The following is a 22,339-nucleotide window of genomic DNA, read 5'->3' as shown; positions in this document are numbered from 1 at the left end:
ACTACATTTCATCAGATACTAATAACTTTCATTTACCAAGTAACAAAGTCACATTTTTAGATTATTTACAAATTTTGTATTAGTCTTAACTACACTTCATTACATATTACTCCTCCGATCCTTAATATAAGAATCATTTAACTAATTTGATTAGATTTAAAAAGTTAGGTAAGTTAGTTAATTATAAAAAAAAAAGTGACACATTTTTCCTAAAATACCATAATAATCTTTCTTAATATCCCTTCTCCTTCTTCTACTTGATTATAGTTGAGGAAGTATCCACATGGGTAATTTAAAGAAAAATGATAAATATGATAAATGAATCTTATATTTAGAACCAAAACTAACTTAAGAATTGGATCCTATATTAAGGATCAGAACAGTAATAACTTTTAGTCGTTTAACAAATAACAAGTAACTCTTTCAGGTTATTCACAATTTTTATATGGGTATTAATTAGATTTAATTAGCTATTAGTTATTACATGTCTAAACAAAGTGAGGCGATTGTAAGGCAAGCATAGAACCTCGAAGTTGAGAGCCCTCCTTTAATATCCACGTTGAGAACCATTGCCTATAAAATATTACAAATATATAAACCACATATAATAAATTACATTAATCAATAACATTAATAAATCATAATTTTCATGAAATAATAGTTTATCTCCTATCAACGTAAGCATATTCATGCTTATACACACATAGATAGATATGTGTGCGCATCAAAATCATACTTACAACCACATACAAGGGTACAATATAAATTACTCATGGTTATCTCACCCCTTAGTAGCTTATAGCAAGCTTGAGAGGGAACAATATCAAACACCACAAATTTAAGATTAAACTACATAATTAACACAATTATACATTAATTCAAAAGCCAAACGGCATGATAAACACTAACTCTATAACCTAAATATCCCATTTCTATTTTCTAACCCCGGTTCTTCATCCCCATTTTTAATTCAATCATCTATTAGCTTGACTAATTCATTCGAAGCCTTAATAAATCGACAAATCCTCCAATTACACAAAAATCTCAATTTTTTTGTTAATGGAAGATAATTTTATTTCAAAATATGTACAAGAGGGTACAGGGCAAGGTCAAATTACAAATAGAAAAAGACATTCAATCAGATATTAAGTCTAAGAGACTTTCATAATTCTCTTGCTTTTTAACAAGATGATCACACAATGCAAGTACTTCATTGATTAGTCGGCGAGTTAATGTCCTTTCGTCACAAAATAATGCACGTTTTCTTGCATTCCAAAGCTTCTAGCAAAAGATCCCAAAAGTAACACATCATGTTGGATTTTGATTGTTTTCCTTAAGAAAGTGCTACAGCCACTTTTCAAAAGGCATTTGATGGAATAACTACTGCTTCTTAGGTGGAAGAATTAAGTTCAAACAAAATTAGTCAAATTTGCAAGTTCGAATTACACAATCAATGTCCTCTACTCCCTCTTTGCAGATTTCACAGTGATTGTTAAAAGTCATACCTCTCTTTAGCCTATTTGAATTGGTCAACAACTTGTTGCGTTGGACAAGCTAGAGGAAGGTTATTTTATTTTAATAACTTTTGATAATAACAAGTCACTTTTTCAAGTTATTAACAACTTTAAAATGGATATTAACTACCTTTCAATAGCTAGTAACAAATTTTGACTTGGAAACTAATATCACATTTTAACAACTTTCAAATTGAGATTAATAAGTTACATTTTTTTTTTTAACATCAAGACTTAATAAATAGTTAATATTTTGAATAAATATATACTGGCCAGCAAGTCTCCGGTGAGAAGTTGGGATTTTTTCAAATTTTTTTTAATATAGGGTATTTTTGTTATTTCATCACATTTTTAAAATGACAATTTAGGCTTTCCTCCTCTGTCATTTTAAGGCGTTAGCTTCCCAAGTTGAGATTTCATGTATTCAAGATTTTCTGTATCATTTTCCCCAAAAAAAAATTACCATTGTGCTCTCATTTTAAAAGAGTAGAACCAAATAGGAGAATTCCAAATAAATCCAGCAAAAATATCTAAATCTAAATTTAAGCCTATATTTTTAACAAATTCTTCTTAAGGATTTCTAAATGCTATTAAATAATCAGAATGTCCTTCTTTAATTAAAAAATAATATTGATTATTTTACCCCTGACAAGTGATCCCTCATCTTTTATGATTATTTTTTAAGACAAAAAATATATAAATAATTTTACAGTGTCTAAAATTTGTATATATAACTACAACTATTAAAATTAAAAGAATTTTAATAAAAAATCTTAAAATTAGAAATATAAGTAGCATGTTAATAAATATTTTTTATTTTACTTTACTTTTATTTATTAGCAATGTTGGACTCAACCGAAACGTAAATTATAGCAACTTAATATTAAATATTTCCTGTAATTAAAATGTTTTAAAATTTTAAAATAAATATTTACATCCTAAAAATAAAAAATATTTATTTAAAGACTGCTTATATTATAACTTAAAATTTTTTATTAAGTCTTACTAAAAAGTGTTTTATTAAAATATTTTGAAGGTTTGAGTTATATATACAAAATTTCAAACACTGACATTATTTATATTTTTTTTTATCTTTTTTTGCCAGCTTATATATTTTTTTGTCTAAATATTAATAATAAGAGATGATAAGCCACTTAGGAGAGATAAAATAATCAATTTTTATTTTTAATTTATGAGGAGTATTTTTGTTATTTAACAACATTAAGAAATTTCTAATTAGCTCTCATGTTGTGATTAAAAATTTATTAAAAATATAGATCTAAATTTGAATTTAGATATTTCAAATGAGTTCTCCCAACTAAATATATCGCATTGAATACTAATTCCAAAAGCACAATGAACAATGTACGAAGAAAATAAAAACAGAAGGAGAAATAATTTCATTTCCCCCACGAGGCAACAGGGACATGGTTCAAAGTTAATTCGGACTCATTTTTTAAATTCAGTATTATTTCACGTTGGATACTATTAAGTCAAATTGTGGGCATACCTCTCAATAAGTACCAAAAACAATTTTATTTCTTTGTTTGACATCGGAATTAAAAAAAAAAAAAAGCTGAAAAAGACTGACGAGAACGCTCAATGAAATTATTAAATGAAACATTTTAAGCAATAACATACTTAAAAACTTAATTATTAATAAAACAAGGGTAAACAATATAGTCAATTCCATCATAGTGAGAGAAGACTTGTTATTATATTTGACAACATTTAAATTTATAATAATTTATCTGAAAACTTTTTATTTTTTGTGCTAAGTTCGTTCATGAGAAATAAAAACAATGAGAGAACTAAGGAGTAATCATTTTTATTTATGTGCAATAATAAATATCTTGATAAAACCCTAATTATTCATTATCCCATATTTTATTAAATAGTTTCTTTATATTCCATCTTTCTTTTCAAAAGGAAAAATCGCACAAGACATTGAAAATTGAAAAACTAGAAATAGAAACTCGTTACAACATTAATATTGGTTTTGATAATAATTAATAAGCAAATAACAATAAATTTTGTAAACAAGTCCTTGCAAGTAATTTTTTAATTTCCATTTTTTTCTTTTTAACAATTTTCCCTTTTCAAAATGCCAATTTCTCTCCCCCCCCCCTCTTTTTTTTACAATTTTTCATGTTAAGTATATGCTTCTAGGGCCTTTTGGGCAAAAATATTTTTTAAGACCTACAAATCAAAGTTTACCAAAGGAGATGATTAAAAGCTGAAGAAATACATTTGAACAATTTGCATGTATGAAAAATGAATAAATGAATAACATATAAGTCGCTAGAAAGCCTTTATCAGTGAATCAGAAAGACTTAAAATGGCATTAATTTCCTCAATTATAATTTTCCCTGCAACTTAACAAAACACAATGCCAAAACAGGTAAAAAGTCTGAATGGCATTGGGTAAAGGCTTACTGTCAATTATGTTTATTCTAAAGAATCAACCAGTATATATTGACCTTTTAAGCTCCCAAACCTAATCCTAAAGCAGCGCACTGATGCTCTGGGGGCAGCCTGACCTGAATTCATTTAACCAATGGCATGATACAAAAGGCACATTTATATATTTCCATAATCTACATTTTGCTGTGAGAACCCAAAAAGAGACCAAAAAACCTAGATTAGGAAAAGGACTGAAGTAATTTCTGCAAACAAATAAACAAGGGCCTATGGCTAAGGCTATTAAAAAGTCATGACGATCCGGCGAGAATAAATGCTTGAAGAAGGCTCTGTGCTGCTTGGATTTGATCGGGTGTACCAGACATGACAATAATTCTGTCTTTTGTTTTTGGATGAGGGTCCCAGACGGTAACTGTGGCACCTGAGATCTGATACAGAGAAATAGAGAATTTAACGAAAAGAGGCAGAACATTTTGAAATTTATATGCAAGCAACAATAGGTTGGAATAACAGTGCAGATTCAGCTAATGCTTCATGCAACGTCCAGTGTAACGGTACTGGAGTTTTCATACAAGTTTATCCTTTAGCCGATGTACTATTGATTCCAATTGGTCAGTTACCAGGAGGAAGCACCAGCCATATTTCAAGTAATTTCAGCAGTATTGTTTGGTTTTTCCTCTTACCACAGATTTCAGAACTATAAACCAATTATTAATTGAAACTAATATCGGATCATGATGATTAATAAGAAGAGCAATTGAACAACTAAACATGCATATAACAAATGTGCCGGGAGCTCTACTAGGAGTTTGTACGGTTACTGCAACAAACTTAAGAATAGAGACTTGTACACGACAAGTTTTTTTACTTTTTTAAAGTTTCAAAATGCTTGTAGCTATGTCATAGTACCTGTCTCAGACGCGTCAGATTGTTACCACCTTCCCCATATACGGAGTCAAAAACATCGTCAGGAACCACAATTTGCACACTTGTGTTAGTCACAATGGCAGCTTTGCTTCCACTGCAGACAAGAAGAAGAAGATGATGATGATAAGAAACAATCATTTGGGGTACCTACCTCATTTATATGTCAAATGGCCTATTTTCACCACACCACCAGAAAACTGCACTTTCGAAGGGTATAAAAGCCTAAAACTTTAACCCAGAAAAAACAAAAGAAAAAGAAAAAAAGACCTAGAACTTCACTTCAAAGACAGGGTTTCGTATTAGATATATCATCATCAAAAGCCAATGAGAAGACAAAATACCAGATAGTGGTCGAGTGTAACTGTATGCCATTGGAGAAACATTTTATAACACTACAATTTCACTAGAGATGATGGAATGCCAAAATCGGCACCCAAATGGTACCACAGGAGACATTAGACAAACAAAAACACATGCGCTTCAGCAGGTAGAACTCACTTGACAAATGATCACTGCAGCAAATGCAGCAATTTCACTCAACAGGATCAGACATGGCTAGATATGATATACGCCAGACATCAACACCAGTCATCACAAGCCTAAATAACACTTTTCCGGTACCTAAATAACAGATTTGTGATTCTATGAAGGCCTTTAATTTATTATATAATAAAATATAGCTTTGCATCCAAAACCAGTACATTGGTTTTCATATCACCAACCTGCCTAGCTCTAAGCCACAGTTAAGAGAACTCAATTTCCTGCCAACATCATCAACGCCTCTGGGAACCATCTGCAACTAAATTTTTTCATTTGATAAGGAAAAACTAGCAAAGCAAAACCAATCAGTAGAGATGAAGAAATATACCTGCGATGTCCATAACCCTGACGAGGAGGACAATCTGAATTTCGAGGAAGTCCAGGATGATCTATGCTTTGAGAAAATGTATGTCTAGTCTGGTTATGAGAAATCCCAGAACCTGGTTGGCCTCCAAGAGGTGCAGAATCCCCTAGTCTCACATAGGGGCTGGTATGTGAAACAGCAGAGATGCTCCTTGTTCCAGCAACATTTTGCGTACTGGCAAAAAGATTATCTCTTAGTCTACCAGTTGCATTATACAAAGCATCTTGAACATTTGAAAACACTCCTGATATCTGAGGGGAAAAGATATACATACAGAAAATTAATAACTGTTTAGGCATTCATATGGAAGGATAAACATTGGATATATTGCCAGAGCCAACATCAAGGCAGCTGCCAAACTATGAGTAATTTTCACATTGAAGAAAAGTAGATATCCTCTTATGTTGGGAAGGAAATATTTTCTTTCTGTAATATTCATTATCATGGTATAACCGTAAAATGTGAAGTCGAACAGAAGACTTTGGGGAAACTCATACTACGAACAGTGGTAAAATATTTAAAAGATAAATCAAATTCATAAGGCTTAAAGTGAAAGAAAAATAATCCCAAGAAAAGAGAGTGAAAAATGACTCGCTTGTAGCTACTAATGATATTCCATCTTGCAGGATGAGCAATAAACTACAATTAATAACAAGCCTTAAACCACATTTAGCTATGTCGAACAAGATAGTTGAGCATGTCTGCATTGTAGCACTTGTACATTAACCTAATTCACAAGGATATTCATGCAGCTAATTCGCTAGAAGAAAGGGATAAAACCATAGGAAATCATAGGTAGTTAAAGAACATAATAATGAATAAAATAACTACTATCGCTAGATCATGTCCTCATTTCCCCACTGCTGCACCAAGCCCTTCATAGTTGAGGAATCGTTTGTACAAATTGTACGCCAAGGTTGTAAGACACACAAAATGACAAAGAAATTCCTGAAAAAACATAGGCTATTCTTCAGCATCTTTTTATTGGTCAAACACACACACATACTCACCTGTACCACTTGATCATTATCCGAAGCACATTTTGGAGCCTGGTCAGTCCCAATGACTCTTATATTAGTCCCCGTTGCCTTCCGCATTTCAGAGACTATTGCTCCCCCTTTTCCTAACAAACAACCTACTTGGTTTGTTGGGACTAGGATCCGTGCAGTAACAGAGGACCCCCTAATGGATCCTGGGTCCAACACATTCTCCATGGCAGCCTCAACAGACTTAGAGAAAACAAGGACAATAGCCTTCTGAGCTGGGGAATATCTTGCTTCAGGACTCTGCAAAAACAAAAAAAGATGTCACCATCAAAAGGGGCAAAAAAAAAAGTAATAATAATGACATAGAGAAATCCAAGAAGCAGAAGTAAAAGAAAACAATTAAGACGTAACAAACCTCAGAAGCAGTAATAGTAACAACTCTTTCCTCACAATAAGCTACCGAAGGACCAACCATTATAGAAGCCCCTGTCTCATTCTGAAGGGCTTTAACAATACTGCCACCTTTTCCAATAACACTGCCAACCCTATCACTGGGGCAGAGAATTCTGAAGGTAACTTCCTGATGAAGTGCCTTGGAATCCAGGCTTGAGACCCTTCTAAAATCAGCTGACAATGAATGAAGCCCTGAGGAATAGTTGTTTGAGCTCTTGGAAGCAGCAGACAGTGGAGAGTTCCTCTGGAGAAAGTGATCTGCGTGCTGATCAGTCAAAGGCTCATGTGGAATTACAGCTGCAGATTCATGAGGTTTGCCATCCATCATCTTTGATCTATCAGCAGGTGTGCAATTTTGAAGACGATGAGAGACAGCAAGAAGTGCCTTCTTGACAGATGACACATTTCCTTCAATCTACCACAAGATCATTTGATCTTTAATAAGTGTAAAAATAAAACCCTTTAAGACAACATAATAAACTACATCCCAGTTATCATATTCCCATGCCCTATAAACAGTCAATCAGAAAATGCAACCATTTGTAAGCTGTGTTTTCCATTCCACCAACTGCAAATCAATTAAGCTCATACTTAAAAGGTTCTAATCAAATGATAAAGAAGCCAGACTCATTTTTTACGAAAATGTCAAGTGTGTCTCTTGCCATCAATAAACCATCCAATCAAAAAACAATGGTAGTCAAAGGCAAAAGACGCCATTAAGACACTAGACTTCTAAAATGCCTTGGGTGAACGATGTTAGAGGGACACACTCAAAAGAATATTACTGATCAAGTCATAACTCACGTTAAATATTAAGAAAATTATGAGGCCATCATTTCAGCCATATGTCAGTCTAAAGTTTTCTGATTAGCTTTGGAACGCTCGAAAAGACGTGGTTGTGGTCCTTTGTGCGGTGGCATTTTTTCCATCATTTGGCAAATCCCCAAAAAGCTAAGCTCAAATATTGTTCTAAATTTACAATACCTATTTTACCTTATTCTTAAAATCTGAGGTTTGGCATACTAAGATTGAGTCTTGTTTCTTATTATCCTGTTACTATTTTTTTTTTTTTTTAGCTGGGCATACAATCACTCTTCCCATTTTACTTGCAGACTCAAACAAGCACCCAAGTGGCTCACTTGAAATTAGACAGTTTATGTCATTTATGGTTGAAGAACTTCCGATAGGTGGAGAGTAATATACTGTATACATGTACTGATTCCTGATTACTCACTTTCTTTTGACTAATTCACATCGGACGTGTTAAGACTTAACAGCAAGTACTGGTGCCAGATTACTCTTTCACTGTAGATTTTCCACTTCTGGACTATAGAACTTTCGTGGAAAAAGAGCTAAAACTCAACATTTCCATGCAACCGCGTAACAAGAACAAAAATTGAAATAAAATCAAGGATTCATACTCTTCACAGAGTGCAGCTGTCTTGTCGTTGCTGCTTTCTACAACAGATGCACCCATATTGCCGTGAATCTTACATTGAATACCCGTCAAATTTTTAAATTTAAAAACTGAATGCTAACTTCTTACCTCAATCATTTCGTCCGAGGCCATGAAATCTCGCACACAATTACTCAACGCCCTAATTTTACATCCAGTGTCCTTCCTAATCTTCTCCACCACCTTCCCTCCCTTCCCAATAACCGACCCAACCTGAGGTGAATCCGCCAGTAGTCTGCAAGACACTACTCCATCCCTCACTTCAGCTCCGTCAGTCTCCGCCGCAACATCAATAACCCTCTCGAACACCTTCAACAGAGCTTCTTGCGCCTTCGAAACCTCGACGGACCCATCGTCCCCAACAGCGTCGCTGCCGCCATTACCGCCATATCCATTCGACTCAGTCGACTTTCCCAAGTGAACCTTGCTACTGATAGCAGAGGGAGCAATTATGAGTACAACCCTGTCCGGAGTGTCGGGTGGGGCATCTTCCACTCTGATCTTGGCACCAGTGAGCTGCTGGAGGGTCTTAATGATGTGTCCGGACTTCCCGATGACGCCGCCGATACGAGAGGCATGGCAGAGCATGCGGAAAGCAACATGACCCGGAGCCACACTAAGGGGTTGCGACGGAGGCCTGGACTTGGAGCGGTTAGAGAATCCGTTTGTTGAATTCCGGTTCGGGTGAGCCATCTTGATCGCAGTGTACAGCAGCGGGCGCTGCTTCTTCGCGGAGGAGAGAGGAAGATTGTTATTACTCTTTGTTTCCTCTTGCTGCTTCGTCTTCTGTTTCGCTCCTCCACCTGCAGACTTTTTTTTTTTGGAGCAAATCCTCCACCTGCAGACTTGCAGTTATAGAAGGAGAAGCGCACTTGGAAGTTCGAATGCTAAAATGCCCGGAGAGGCTGTTTACTTGTACTTCATTAAGTAAGAACGTGTTTGGAAATAAGTTTACAAGTAGTTTTTTAACGGTGATTTACAGAATATGAAGTAAATATGTGAGAGTAATTTTATCTCGACTTACATTTATGAGACATTTCCACCAATATCCCAAACAGGCGCTAAATGAAATAATTTATATTTAATGTATATAAAGGTCATATCCATTTTTCATTGATAAAGAAAATATTTGATTTGATTTGACTAACATGCAATCATTTCTTCAATTAATTCATCATTTATTCTCATTAATTTTCATAGAAGAATTACTGTCAAATCCTAAAGAAGAAAGATAATTACTAAAAAAAATAAATCCAAACAAGCAGGTAAAATCTCTTGTTATTATAAACTGCTGTGAAATGTTTTTAAATAATTTTTTTTATGATATTGCAATTGTTCCAGTTCTTTCAATTTTCATTTCACACCATAAATATCCACACCATGTTTGGTTTGAGAATTATTGTTCTCCCCCTTCACAAGTTCACAACGAAGGGTAAAGAAGATCAATCTTCTGTTGTCCTTCTAACAATTCATGCCCCTTTGACGTCTTCACACAAAAGGTTAGTAAGAGAACAGCAAGCTCCTCAAATAGTAGTGTTATCCATCATGTTTTCTAAATTTAATGTTAATTATGTCTGACAAAAAAAAAGGTTAATTATGTCCGTACATAATTAATACTAGTAATTGTATTTAAAAAAACAAAGTAAAGTTACCAAAATCTAAACTAAGTTTAATATTCCACCTTAATTTCGTTTTCTAAATTTATAATTTTTTTCCCCAATTATTTCTATTAATTTCTAAAACTGTATTTAAAATCAAAGGAAAATCGTGACATACGCAAATGGCTTAAGTATATTTCAAATATCAATCCATAAAATCTCTTTCAAATAATGCTCATATTTAATTCTCAAAGTTAAATCCCCTGATATAATACAAATAATAAAGGGAACAATGTCAAAAGAAAGGAATTAGGAGCTCAAGCATCCCAAGAGATAGGAAAAATCGTGATATACGCAAATCGATTAAGTATATTTCAAATATCAATCTATAGAATCTCTTTCAAATAATGCTCATATTTTTTATTCTCAAATCTAAATTCCCTGATATAATACAAATAATAAAGGAAACAACGTCAAAAGAAAAGAAATAGGAGCTTGGGCACCCTAATAGATAAACGTTATTCCTATTCTCTTATTTGTCATTTCTCTAACTAAATATTAATCCATATCATCAATATGAATATAAAATATTCCTCTGACCTATTTAACTAATTTGATTAAATTAAAAAAGTTGGGTAAATTACTTAATTATAAAAAATATGACATGTTTTTCTTAAAATATATAATCATCTTTAATATCCTCCTTTCATCTCTTATTTGATTATGATCAAGGGAGTATCAATGGGTAATTTAGGAAAATTAATAAATATGAAAAATATGTCCTATATTTAAGACCAAGATCGACACAATAATTAGGTTTTATATAAAAGACCAAAAAAGTATAACACTAGCAGCAAGTTGCACAATTCACAAGCCATTGATAATGGAACTATTTCTCAAACTTCAACTTCATGTAAGACATGAAATCCAATATCTAGTTGCTTCTTTAGGGATCCAATCTGCCTAAATGCCTACTTCACTGATAAGATTATGCCCTTATATCAGTCAACTCCTGACATAAATATGATACTTATTTTGACTTTATGGGAACATATGTAAAGGCATTAAGTTTAATCCTTTGAAAAAAAAAAGATCAAAATAGAATGGAAACCTGCATATGCTAAGCAAGCATACATTCTATCTTTAAGAACAGGATTTGGCAGTGAAGAAACCAATACATTATGCCTTTGTTCTGGTCTTTTCCATATTCTTCCTTCAACCTACAGTTAGTCAAAGCTCCACCATCTAAGTTTATGATGCCCCGGTCTGCCATACTTAAGTTAGAACCAGACAGCAAGAAGCCAAATTCCCATTTTTTATGATGCTCGGAAGGAAGCTGAGACAAAATTCTTCAAAAGCTGTACAGAAAATAAAATAAAAATGCAGCCTGCATCATAGAAAATTGATGTTGGCTCGGATAAAACAGCTATTACAAGTTAAAATTATGTGACAGATGCCTCACTCGGAAGATCCAGCAGTGACTAATGATGTCCCCTTTCCGTCTCAAGACTAAAGAGTGGTCAACAATCAGCAATGACCGGAACCTTCCCAGAAAAAAGAAGCAGCTTTCAGAATTCGCCACTAAGTATGGTAATTCTAGCGAAATTCACAACCAAAAAGAGTGAAAACTTCCACACACACACACACACAAAAAGGGATTCACAGTTCATATGCAAAAGGGATTGAAGATGAATTTCAGTTTTAATGAACCACTTACCTCAGCATCTTGTGGGCAGGACACGAGAGTTTAATTACATTATGTATATATGTGTTATCTGTCTAAAAGTAAAAATATTTCCCGGTACACGAGTTCTAAAACGTTCAGAGCTCAAGCAAAAGTGTTCTACAGATAGTAAACCATGCCAGTTACAGGAAATATGGTTAACCAATGTCCAGTCCAAGGTGTTACTTTCTCTACAAAAATTAGTAATGATGGTTAGGGATGTAGCCATAGAGGATTTCCTCTTAATCTGAGAAGAATCATGTTACTTAATGATTATTCTCACATAAGAAAACTAGGAGTGGCGACAATCTGCCATGATCATATTTACATCTTGAGCAGAAGGAAAAAAACTTACGCAGAGTATTTTGTATGTTTGCCGTCATGCTCTTTAATTAAATTTTTTTTTTTTAAAAAAAAAGAAATAGATACTGTCTCCGTTTTTGAGTATGAGGGGGGGAAAAAACTTATTAAGATTAAGAAAAGCGGTTACCCTTCCTAAATATGTCAGAAGTTAATTTTTTTTTCCCACAAATACCCCCAATTCAATGTCTAAACTTGTGCCTTACATTTAATGATTCTTAATTACACTCCCAATTTAATGAAGACAAAATTGGAATAATGTAATTAATGCACTAGACAAGAGCTCTGTTTCTTATACTTTGGACTAAAGAAAATGTCCTAAAATTCTCCAACATTTAAGACCGGAGGTAGTATTTGTTTTTACAAATTAGCACCACACAATTGATTCATAATAAAATGTTCCTTCACAATTCACATGTTTTTATTAAAAAGCCTAATGACAAATACTGAAGATTACATAAGTTTTGTCCTTATGCAAAATTGCATAGTACTCCAACACTAGACCAATTTCACTACAAGCCAAGCCAACAATGTGATTGAGTAAATTCCACAAGCCTTCAAAGATTTTGATATACTCCCTCTGATCTTTATGATGAGGACTTTTTAACTACTATACATAAATTAAGGAAATTAGATAAAATTAGTTAAATGTCAAAAGCTTTTATAAGTTTCAGAATTACCCTTAATGAAGTCAAAAATGCAAATTCTTTCCCCACCATATTTTCACTGGGCGGGGTGAACCGGAAATGAATAATAATGTTTCATTGCATTTTGTAGAAGTCTTCTGTTAAGGAACATGAGCAGGGATCTTATAAATAAGACTAGAAGGAGTGTCATACATACATCCTTAAACCAGGTAAAGGACAAATAAACCATATCACATACTTGAGCATAAACATTGTACATTTTTTCTCATGAAATCCATACCCTAGCATGTTGCGGAATACATCTAAATAACACTTCAGCAACAACTAGGAAATAACTGGAACCTCAAAAAATTGAAAAAAAAAAAACAAAGTAGTCATTTAATGGATAAAACTGGTCTTCACTCATTATGATCAGTATTTTGACAGCAGACAACATAACGAATAATTGGTTACTTGAAAATTTTAGATGGGTGCTTGTAATTCATTCCATTCGATAGGTACCTGTAATCTCCACATACCTTGAGGATTCCCCCCTCCCCCACATAACTCACTCTTGATTTCATAATTTAACCAGAAAAATATCCTCTTAATATTCATTGTGGATTATAAACTCAATAGTGATATATGTAAACTTGGCATATCAACTCAGAACTTACCTAAGAAAATCTGAAGAATTTGCACGTTTATGAAATTATGTACAATGAAACTCTAAGGTTGAAGCCTAAGCCGGTTGAAGAAGACCAAAAAATGATACTCAGGGGCCCAGTACACAAATCCAACAACTGGCCCTGCTTTAATGTACTGCAAAATACACAGAAGGCTTCTTGCAATCAGATCCATCGGCACAAAAAGAATACCAGAAAACATCAAAGATCAAAACCACAGATATAGCAATCAGTATAAAACAATTGGACAAAATTGAAACATGCAAACCTTCCCATCTAGGATCACCAGTTCACCATCAACCCATCGTGGATTCCGAAACCCTGGCTCGGCAAGCCTTCCTTGACCTTTATACCGAGCAATCTGAAGTAAGGATCATAAGATGTTTCAGAAAAATATCTTCTATTTCACTTAATTACAGTCAATATAGAAAGGAAATTAAGGGGACAGAGGAAGGAGGGATGAAGGACAAAATAAGAACAAAGACTGGTAAGTCCCGAAAAGAATAGAAGTTGTCATACCACACCAAACTCTTCTGGAATTATCCCTTTATGAGGAAGCTGATACCTCTTTCCGACTTTTGCACGAAATGCTACCTAAGGAAAACAAGGAACATGATCAATGAGAAGTATCAGAGAGGCTACATAATGGGTAATTAACTCCCAAGTGAATGAAAACCAACAAAGCAACATAAAAGGAAAAAGCGAATCAACTTATGTATATTAACCATCACAGTTCTTCACCCAAGTAAAGCCACGTCAAGATAATATGTTGAAAAATTTTCTTTGACCTAGTAATAAAGTTAAGCATATGCACTTTTCATTCGCCATGGTGGCTCTGATAAACCGGCATAAGATAACCATAGTCAATTATACCATACATATGATTCCAGGAATGCTGCAGAATACAAGATGTACACAGAATAATTCATGGCCACCAAAATACAAGGACAATGAGTAATTAGGTGGTTTATGATTGATTAAGTCTTGGAAGGACTAGGGATGGATTTAAGGATTGAGTGTTGTGGGCCCTTGGATGGTTTTGTGACTTTAACAATATACATCAAAGCATAATCATAACTTTCCCTAATCATTTTTGAGGTTATATAAATTTGCCCAGAACAACAAATCCAGGCCAAAAACCTACAGCAATTATTATTTTCAGTTTCAATAGAGAAATAGATTGATAAAGTCAAACATACGAGAATTAAATACAATACCTGGCCAGCTGGTACATAAGGGTCCCCAGTTAATTTAAATGCTTCTACATACTCATAAAACTCAACATCTGAATGTCCCCTAGCCCCACCTTCTTCTTGCCACTGACCAAATCTACGTCTAAGTTGAATGACTTCTGAGGAATAAAGACCATGCGCACCAATGTACAAACCTGATGAGAAAAAAAGTATTTGCTGACCACTATAAAGGATAAACCGTAGATCCAAACCTAAAGTCCAACAATGAGCTGCCAATACTACCTCAAACTCAAAATGATAAGTTCTGCAGAAAATTACCATTTAAAGGATCTGTAGAAGCTGGTATTTCAATACGATTGAAAACAGTAGAGCCAGATAATGGTTGGTGGTTCTGAGCTTGGCTAAGAGTAAGACTTATTAATTCTCCTACGTCTTTCAGAACCTAAGAGAAAAACGCAGACCATTATAAACAAGCAAGATCAAGGAGAACCAGCTTCATCAAAGAAATTCAATTTTGTCAAAATATTTTCTAACATTAAATATTCAGTAGTTAAATTTCATCACTAAATATTTAGTACTGAATAATCAGTGCTAAATTCAATTTTGTCAAAGATGCACTCAGTGAATAAAATTTTGTCCCGCTAAAAACTTGTACCAACCTTAGAGGGCACCTTTCCCCTACCAATAAACTTGGCAAGATCAAACATAACATGATCAACAGAGCGTTGACCTTGAAACTTAATTGATCTATCTGATGAAGATTTCCCTTTGCCATGACCATCCCGCTGGTTGCCTTCTTTTTCTACAGTGAATGAAAATAAACCACGTCCATTCTCCAGCTTGGCAGGAACCCGAAGTAAATCTCTAGCAGATAAATTACTGGAAAGTTTCTGAGCAAGACCACCGATGACAAGCTTAACTGCAATTTCATTCTGCTCCTCACGTCCAATGGTTTCAGGACTAGTATTAATTTCAATATCATCATCTCCCTCCTGGTCACTTTCAGACTTAACATCTTCAATTTCCAGACTTTCAGTTTCATTTTCCTTCTCTTCCTCTTCGTCTTCCTCTTCATCTTCATCAAGATCTTCATCTTCTTCTTCCTCAATTATCTGTTCAATCACCTTAGATATTAGATCCTTGTCTACCTTCTCCGAAGCTGTCACTTTCAAAACCTTCACCTTTACACCAGGAATCATATCCTTCAAGACATTCTGGAATCCGGGCATTCCCTCAGCTGGGTCTGAGCCATCATCCTTATCATCACCACTCTCAGGATCCTCAGTACTCACGACAAAGAGCTCACTTCTGCCTTCAGGTGACTCCACGGAACCCAATCTCTCAGCAGCATTTGATGCCTTAGAGGACGCTACTGGGGAGGTCTGGGCACCACCTCTCCGCTTTAAGTAAACAGCCTGCCAGAATCAACCGTAAGCTTAATATACAAAATGATCAATGAGCCCTTATTGGGAAATATAAAGTAGAAAACAAGCAAGAATCTGCCAAAAGATAACGATGAGAATGCTAGCATAGAGCTACATATGATGTAACAGTATCAGTGTAAGTTGGCATGTATGAACAAACAAACATGAGTTGATCCCTATTCCTTAAATAAGGCAAGAACATTATGACATCCACTAGCTGGCAAACAAATGTACTGACCGCCATATAATACAATTGAATAATACAATAATTCAATAAGTAACTAACTTCTATATCAGAATCGAAAAAATAATGACTCAGCAATAAGAAAACCAGATTGCATGGTATGTTGCATGTATAGACTACAGTAACATTTAATAAGTAAAATACCTAAATTAAAAGGAATGGATGGGGCAAACTTGTCTATATGGAAATTGAATTGCCAAAAAAACCAAACGCAAGGAAGCATGACTGTACGAGGAAGAGCCAAATTGCATGTTGCGGTTTAAAGCATAAAGGAATTTCTTTTATAAATATTCAACCGACGAGTAAATACCTGAGGAAAATACTGAAAGCAAAAAGGAATTTCTTTTAAAATATATTTTTTTTTTTTTTAGGTTACACGCAGTTAATTAGTTTGACTGCTATATGCATATGAAACCCCTCACTATCAAAAATTCATTGGATCAGATGATTTTTTCTAAGAATATGATACATCATCACACAAAAACATCTGTACTCACTTGAATGATTGTTGCATTTACTGTAATATCTGAGCAAACAATAACACGAAAGTTAAGAAAGTAGAGAATAGATACCTGCAACTTATATTCACCTTTCTTATTCACTGTAAGAAAAATTTCAAACAAAGGAACACCAGCAGCAGATGTAGCAAGTTGCCTGGAAAAATATGGTGAAAAAATAATTCAAAACCAGAGGTCTCATAATTTAGCAGGATCGCCCAAACAAAAGCGACAGTATGTTCAGAAAAACATCTTAATGTCCAATTGACCACAAGACAACCAAATCAAGGTTACTTGGAACTAAAAGAATGGCATTTTGGAGCAGAAGGAACTCTGCTCCAAACTAGGGAGCATGGACGCCACAGACCAAGCAACATAACAAAATCTGAGGTGACCATATAAAATTGAAAGCGTCATATCATGCCTAACATGAATTCAGAGACAAACAGCTTATATTTTGAAATGTCTGTCCCTCATAGGCTCCATTCAATCAAAACAGATGGCACAAGGAACAAAAGTCAGGTGTATCTATAACATGAGAGAAAATGTAATTTACTTTTGTCATTTATTTTTCTGATAGAAAGCCTACATTTTCAATGACTTCATTCAGTCACAGATGATGACTACACCTAGTTTGCCACCATGATCAAGGTTTCTTTGCCACATGTGAATCAAATAATAACGAAAGGAATAATGACAAGCTAGATAAACATTTCCTAAGTAATCGCCAACACATGGTATGAAATGCCACAGATCTATCATTCCAAAAACAAAAAAGTAAAAACCGAAGTACTAATTGATTTTCACACCTTCACATAAGACATAACTCATTTAATAGTTGCGCTAGAATCTCCTTTCCCCAAAACCAAAAAAAAAAAAAAAGCAGGTTTTCTGTTTTCATGAATGGCGAAATTCCTCATGCATTATCAAGACAAGGAAAAATACCTAGGACTATAACTCCTTGCCACATATCTTCCATGCTCTGGAGTTATACGAATAATTAGACCATGCGGATCATTAGCATCTTTTGAAATGCCGGCCCACCAACCTACCTGAAAGCCAAAATATATTCTTAAGCTTGAAGTATAACACCAACAGTTAATTCCAGAGAGCTAAAAATGTTACAGGTCAATAGTCACAAAAATGGCAATTTACTAACACGGCAAGAAAAATAATAATGCACATAAGCTGCCTATTTAACCAAATTACAGGAAAATGACTGTTAATTTTGAAACCAATAAAGTAATAAGAGAAATGCAGCCTAATTACAGCATGATAATCATATCAAGCATGAACAAATGAATCCCATATTTCCTACCCCCTTAAACTTAACTCTGATAACTGATTTGAGCTCTGGGAGCATATTCACAGACTAAATAGCTCATAAAGGCAAATAAGTTAGAATATAAATTCCAGTAATCACATTGAAACTCTCAAGAAACAGGCGGTCCCTACTCCCTATTGGCTTTCATGGTCACAGCCTACAAGACACTGCCATAAAATAGGATAAAGAAAAAATAACTCCGCCAGAGACATTCAAGATAAAAGACACTCAAACTATACCGACTTATGTAATAGCAATTAAAGGAAAGATGCAAGCATTACTAGGTTCACCCTGTGAAATTGCATATCGACCAAAAGGCAAAAGTTATTCATGAAACTTTTCATTGCAACACATTTTACAAGAACTCACAAGTCCAGCACCAGCTTTATCTCTTAGAAAAGCTGCATCACTGTACCGCTCTTCCTCTATGGCTTTCTGAAAAAAATAAAAATAAAAATTCATAAAATCTCATGAGGAAAAAACAAAAAGGCCACAAAATTTTAAAAGCAAATAAAGAACTGCTTTTTGTCTGAAAAGCATTGCATGAGTCCGAATTCTTACATTGAGATGGGATATCACTCTTCCAACACTGTCACTAGTAGCTGCAGCAGCAATTGCCACCTTAAGCCTAGCAGCGTCATCATAATCCTCCACGTGCACAGCACGGCTTAACTGAGACTGTTTAGCATAAAACCATTTTGGCATTAAAATTGCATCCAAATAGAGAGATCAGCCAGTGGGTCGCATTACATAACTCCAAATGATTGTTAGTTTAGTTTAGTAGAGTTGCCAGCTATGAAGCCTTGTTCATATATGCAACACTAATTAGTGACCCTTATAGCTCCCCCCCCCCCCAAAAAAAAAACTCATTTAGGTCTATGTAAAAGAGAAAAAGGGGGAAAAAAAAAAAACACCATGACTGCTATAATGTACTAGTATTCGTCGCAACAGCAATGTCATGAACATTTTTTTGTTTTCACCAGAACTACATTCTAATTAATCTTTATTCCAACATCTTGCATATGACATTTCATAAGCAATAGAAGAGGATGTTTCCAAGCTACATCTTCTCGAAGAATGACCAAGAAATATCAATCTAGTTTAATAATATATGCAGTAAACTAGATGTGGAAATTTAAATCAATAGTCATTTACTTGCTCTGGACACTCGAAAGAAAATTGTTGCACTTTCTGTCAACTACATCTTCAGAACCAACAAATGATTTTCTGTCATAGACCTTAACGTGATTGTTATTGCAATTATCACTTAGAAAATTATAATACTGCTGTCCTCCCTCCCGCCTCCACGCTTGTTGTATACCTTGTCTAATTAGTCAAACTCGCAACTTTTGGCTAAATTACAGCACGTATAAAATCTTTCAAGTGTTAATAAAAAAATTATCAGCAGATAATGCCACCGGCTTTATTTCATTTTTCCGAATCACAGAAACTATAAGTTGACTTAGCTCTTGCTTAAGAACCAAAAAGTAACAGAATAAAATGAACTACACATCACAATTGGACAACATGCATAAATTAGCAATTCCAAATGCACCTTGAGAATTGAGACGAGACGCTCCTGCTCATCAATATCCTGAAAATGCTTGCGCCATCGATCCCAATCCCATTCCTCATTTTCGGGTTCACGATTCTCCTTTTCCGAGCCATCCTTCTCAGCCACACCGGCAGCCAGAGCCTCGTTCCGAAGAGAATTCACGTAAGAATCGAACCGCTTGATGGCGTTTCTAACTACATCCTGGAGCATCGAGTCCCATCCCCGGTTAACGGAGTCATCGGACGGCGACGGAGACCCAGAGGCCGGATTGACGCACCGGCAAAGGGCAGTGGCATCAGCAGAAAGGGAATGATGTGAATGCAAAGAGAAGGGAAGGGAAGAGGGTGATCTCAATGGTAAAGAAGAAGAAAATTTGGGGCTTGGGAAGTGAAGATTGGGAGGTGGAGAAGGTGAAGATATGGAAGCCATGGACACAGAATCCCAATCTCTGTATGTGGATTAGAGAGAGAGAATAAATTTGGAGAAAGGTAACAGCTTTCTGTGAAATGGAAACAGATTGTGTCGTATATGCGAATATACGAGAAAGATTGTATTTTGTGGATGTGAGGATGAAGAAAGGAAGGCGTAGTCGCCACTGGAAAACGAGAAAACGCTCATAAACCAACAAAACTTGAAACACTAAACATGAGGCTGTGAACCTGGCAGTGAAATTGGGATGGAAGCAGAAAATCCAGCAACACATGGATAAGGATTGAACCCGCCCTTCAGTTACACTATGGGAAGACTTTATTTTGGATAAAAAAAGCTTCTCTTTTTTCCCTCCTCGTAGTTAAACATAATTATTTTATATTTTACATTTTATAATTGTTATAAAATGTAAAATATAAAAAATTCCATGCCATAATTAATGTCATTATTGTGATTAATGAATCAAATTGGACTTGCTAGTGATTCAGTTTAGATAAAATATTTCTGATTGAGTTAAATTGGATCGAAGCTAAGACACAAACAACCTGCAAGTTGTATCTGACAAAACGCCAATCTTAACCAAGCTGAACCTTTTTCTTAAAAAAAAAACCTTATTTGTATTTAATTTTCAAACTAATAAATAATGATCCAAAATTTTAAAAGTAATCACAAGTCTAAATCAGAATCAAAAGAGTCAATACAAATATAAAACAATACATTATAAATGTTTTACATAATTAACACTTAACATTAACTTATTAAGTGAAAATTTTCAAGACATGAAAAAAAACATTTTGTCTTTAGAATAAATTGTCACACACACTATATGCTTTTTCATGTCTGATTATGTACCCTTTGATCATGCTGAAAGCATGATTATGGTGGATTATTTTCTTGCCTTTGCAATCTTTTTCATAAAATTGTCAATACAAAAAACTGTCTTTTAAAAAAATAAATTAAAAATACATCTGTCTAATTTTTTCAAACTTTATTTGCCGTTGTTTTCGGAAAAAAATTTCCATAATAGATATTCTCTTATATTTCGTTGTAGTTTGTGTTAATTTTTCTTATAATAGTTTTTAATTTCTGTTAGATGCATAACATGAAAGTTGAAATATAGATGAAGAAAGAAAATTTTTAAATATAATAATATATTATTGATGTCAGAATTTTTTTTTTAAAAAAAAAGTGATGGGTTGGGTGGGCTTCTGTCCTAACCAGTGAGTTATGTGGAATGGGCTCACAGAACACCAACCCTAACCCTCATCCTTATGGTGAGTTAGCAAATTAACCCATTTTATCGCCTTTATTTGGATCCAACAGAAAAAAAAAAAAAGGTTTTTAAAAATATATACTCCTCCGGTCCTAATTATAAGACCCAATTGACTTATTTGAGGAGATTAAGGAAGTAAGTTAAGTTGGTTATTTATAATAAATAAGTGTTGTCATTCCTAAAATATCCTTGCTAATTAAGTATATTAGCTAAAACTATCATTATTAGAAGGATTATCTTGGAAAAAAATATATAAATATAAGAGATAAAATAGATTGGGTCTTATAATTAGGACCAAATAAAAAGTCAAATTGGGTCTTATAATAAGGACCGGAGGAGTATTTTAAAAAAATTCACCCTCTCGAAAAAAAAGACTAATGTATTTTCACAGTTCATTGTAAACTTCATATATTGTATCGTTATTGACTTATTATGAATTTTTTTTCATATACATATGATTATATATGCTACTATTTATTTATTAAATGTTTATTTAATTATTACGTTTTAAGTTTAGGTATTAATTGAACCAATTGAACTCTAAAAATCAAGACTTGCTTACCTTAATTGTAGGTTCGCCCTGCCAAACATGATATGACTTAGGAAGAACTGAATCAGTATGATTTATCTTATAAGAATAGATCAATATCTCAAGAAATGCCTTTTAAATTATAAGACCTACCTAAGTGAATTTTTAATACCCAATTCACCTAAATTTTCTTAAATAAATAAAGAGGAGAATACAA

General features: G+C 34.1%; 2 protein-coding genes across 3 annotated transcripts; both read right to left on the bottom strand.

Moving 5' to 3' along the window:
- Window positions 1-3,831: 3,831 nt before the first annotated feature.
- On the bottom strand, window positions 3,832-9,516 carry LOC114729272 (KH domain-containing protein HEN4). The gene is made up of 7 exons (XM_028916255.1): window positions 8,752-9,516; window positions 7,168-7,620; window positions 6,777-7,052; window positions 5,691-6,017; window positions 5,585-5,655; window positions 4,845-4,956; window positions 3,832-4,363 (listed from the first exon to the last, which is right to left on the bottom strand). Exons 1-7 carry the CDS (start codon window positions 9,352-9,354, stop codon window positions 4,226-4,228), a joined length of 1,980 nt encoding a protein of 659 aa, XP_028772088.1. The 5' UTR covers window positions 9,355-9,516; the 3' UTR covers window positions 3,832-4,225.
- Window positions 9,517-11,136: 1,620 nt separating this feature from the next.
- Window positions 11,137-20,541, bottom strand: LOC114729278 (protein EXECUTER 1, chloroplastic). Of its 2 annotated transcripts, none has more exons than XM_028916263.1 (12): window positions 19,892-20,541; window positions 18,898-19,014; window positions 18,706-18,771; window positions 17,958-18,064; window positions 17,088-17,169; window positions 15,507-16,262; window positions 15,166-15,289; window positions 14,872-15,041; window positions 14,174-14,248; window positions 13,923-14,015; window positions 13,646-13,790; window positions 11,137-11,855 (listed from the first exon to the last, which is right to left on the bottom strand). In XM_028916263.1, exons 1-11 carry the CDS (start codon window positions 20,318-20,320, stop codon window positions 13,698-13,700), a joined length of 2,112 nt encoding a protein of 703 aa, XP_028772096.1. In that variant the 5' UTR covers window positions 20,321-20,541; the 3' UTR covers window positions 11,137-11,855; window positions 13,646-13,697. The 2 variants fall into 2 exon arrangements, with proteins under 2 accessions (XP_028772096.1, XP_028772095.1); XM_028916262.1 differs by having other exon boundaries at window positions 11,137-11,803.
- Between the last annotated feature and the right edge of the window lie 1,798 nt (window positions 20,542-22,339).

The sequence above is a fragment of the Neltuma alba genome, unplaced genomic scaffold (assembly GCF_004799145.2).
Source record: "Neltuma alba isolate B1F8T4 unplaced genomic scaffold, ASM479914v2 tig00012618_pilon, whole genome shotgun sequence".
Classification (NCBI taxonomy): domain Eukaryota; kingdom Viridiplantae; phylum Streptophyta; class Magnoliopsida; order Fabales; family Fabaceae; genus Neltuma; species Neltuma alba.
This window is presented reverse-complemented; position numbering and strand designations above follow the sequence as displayed.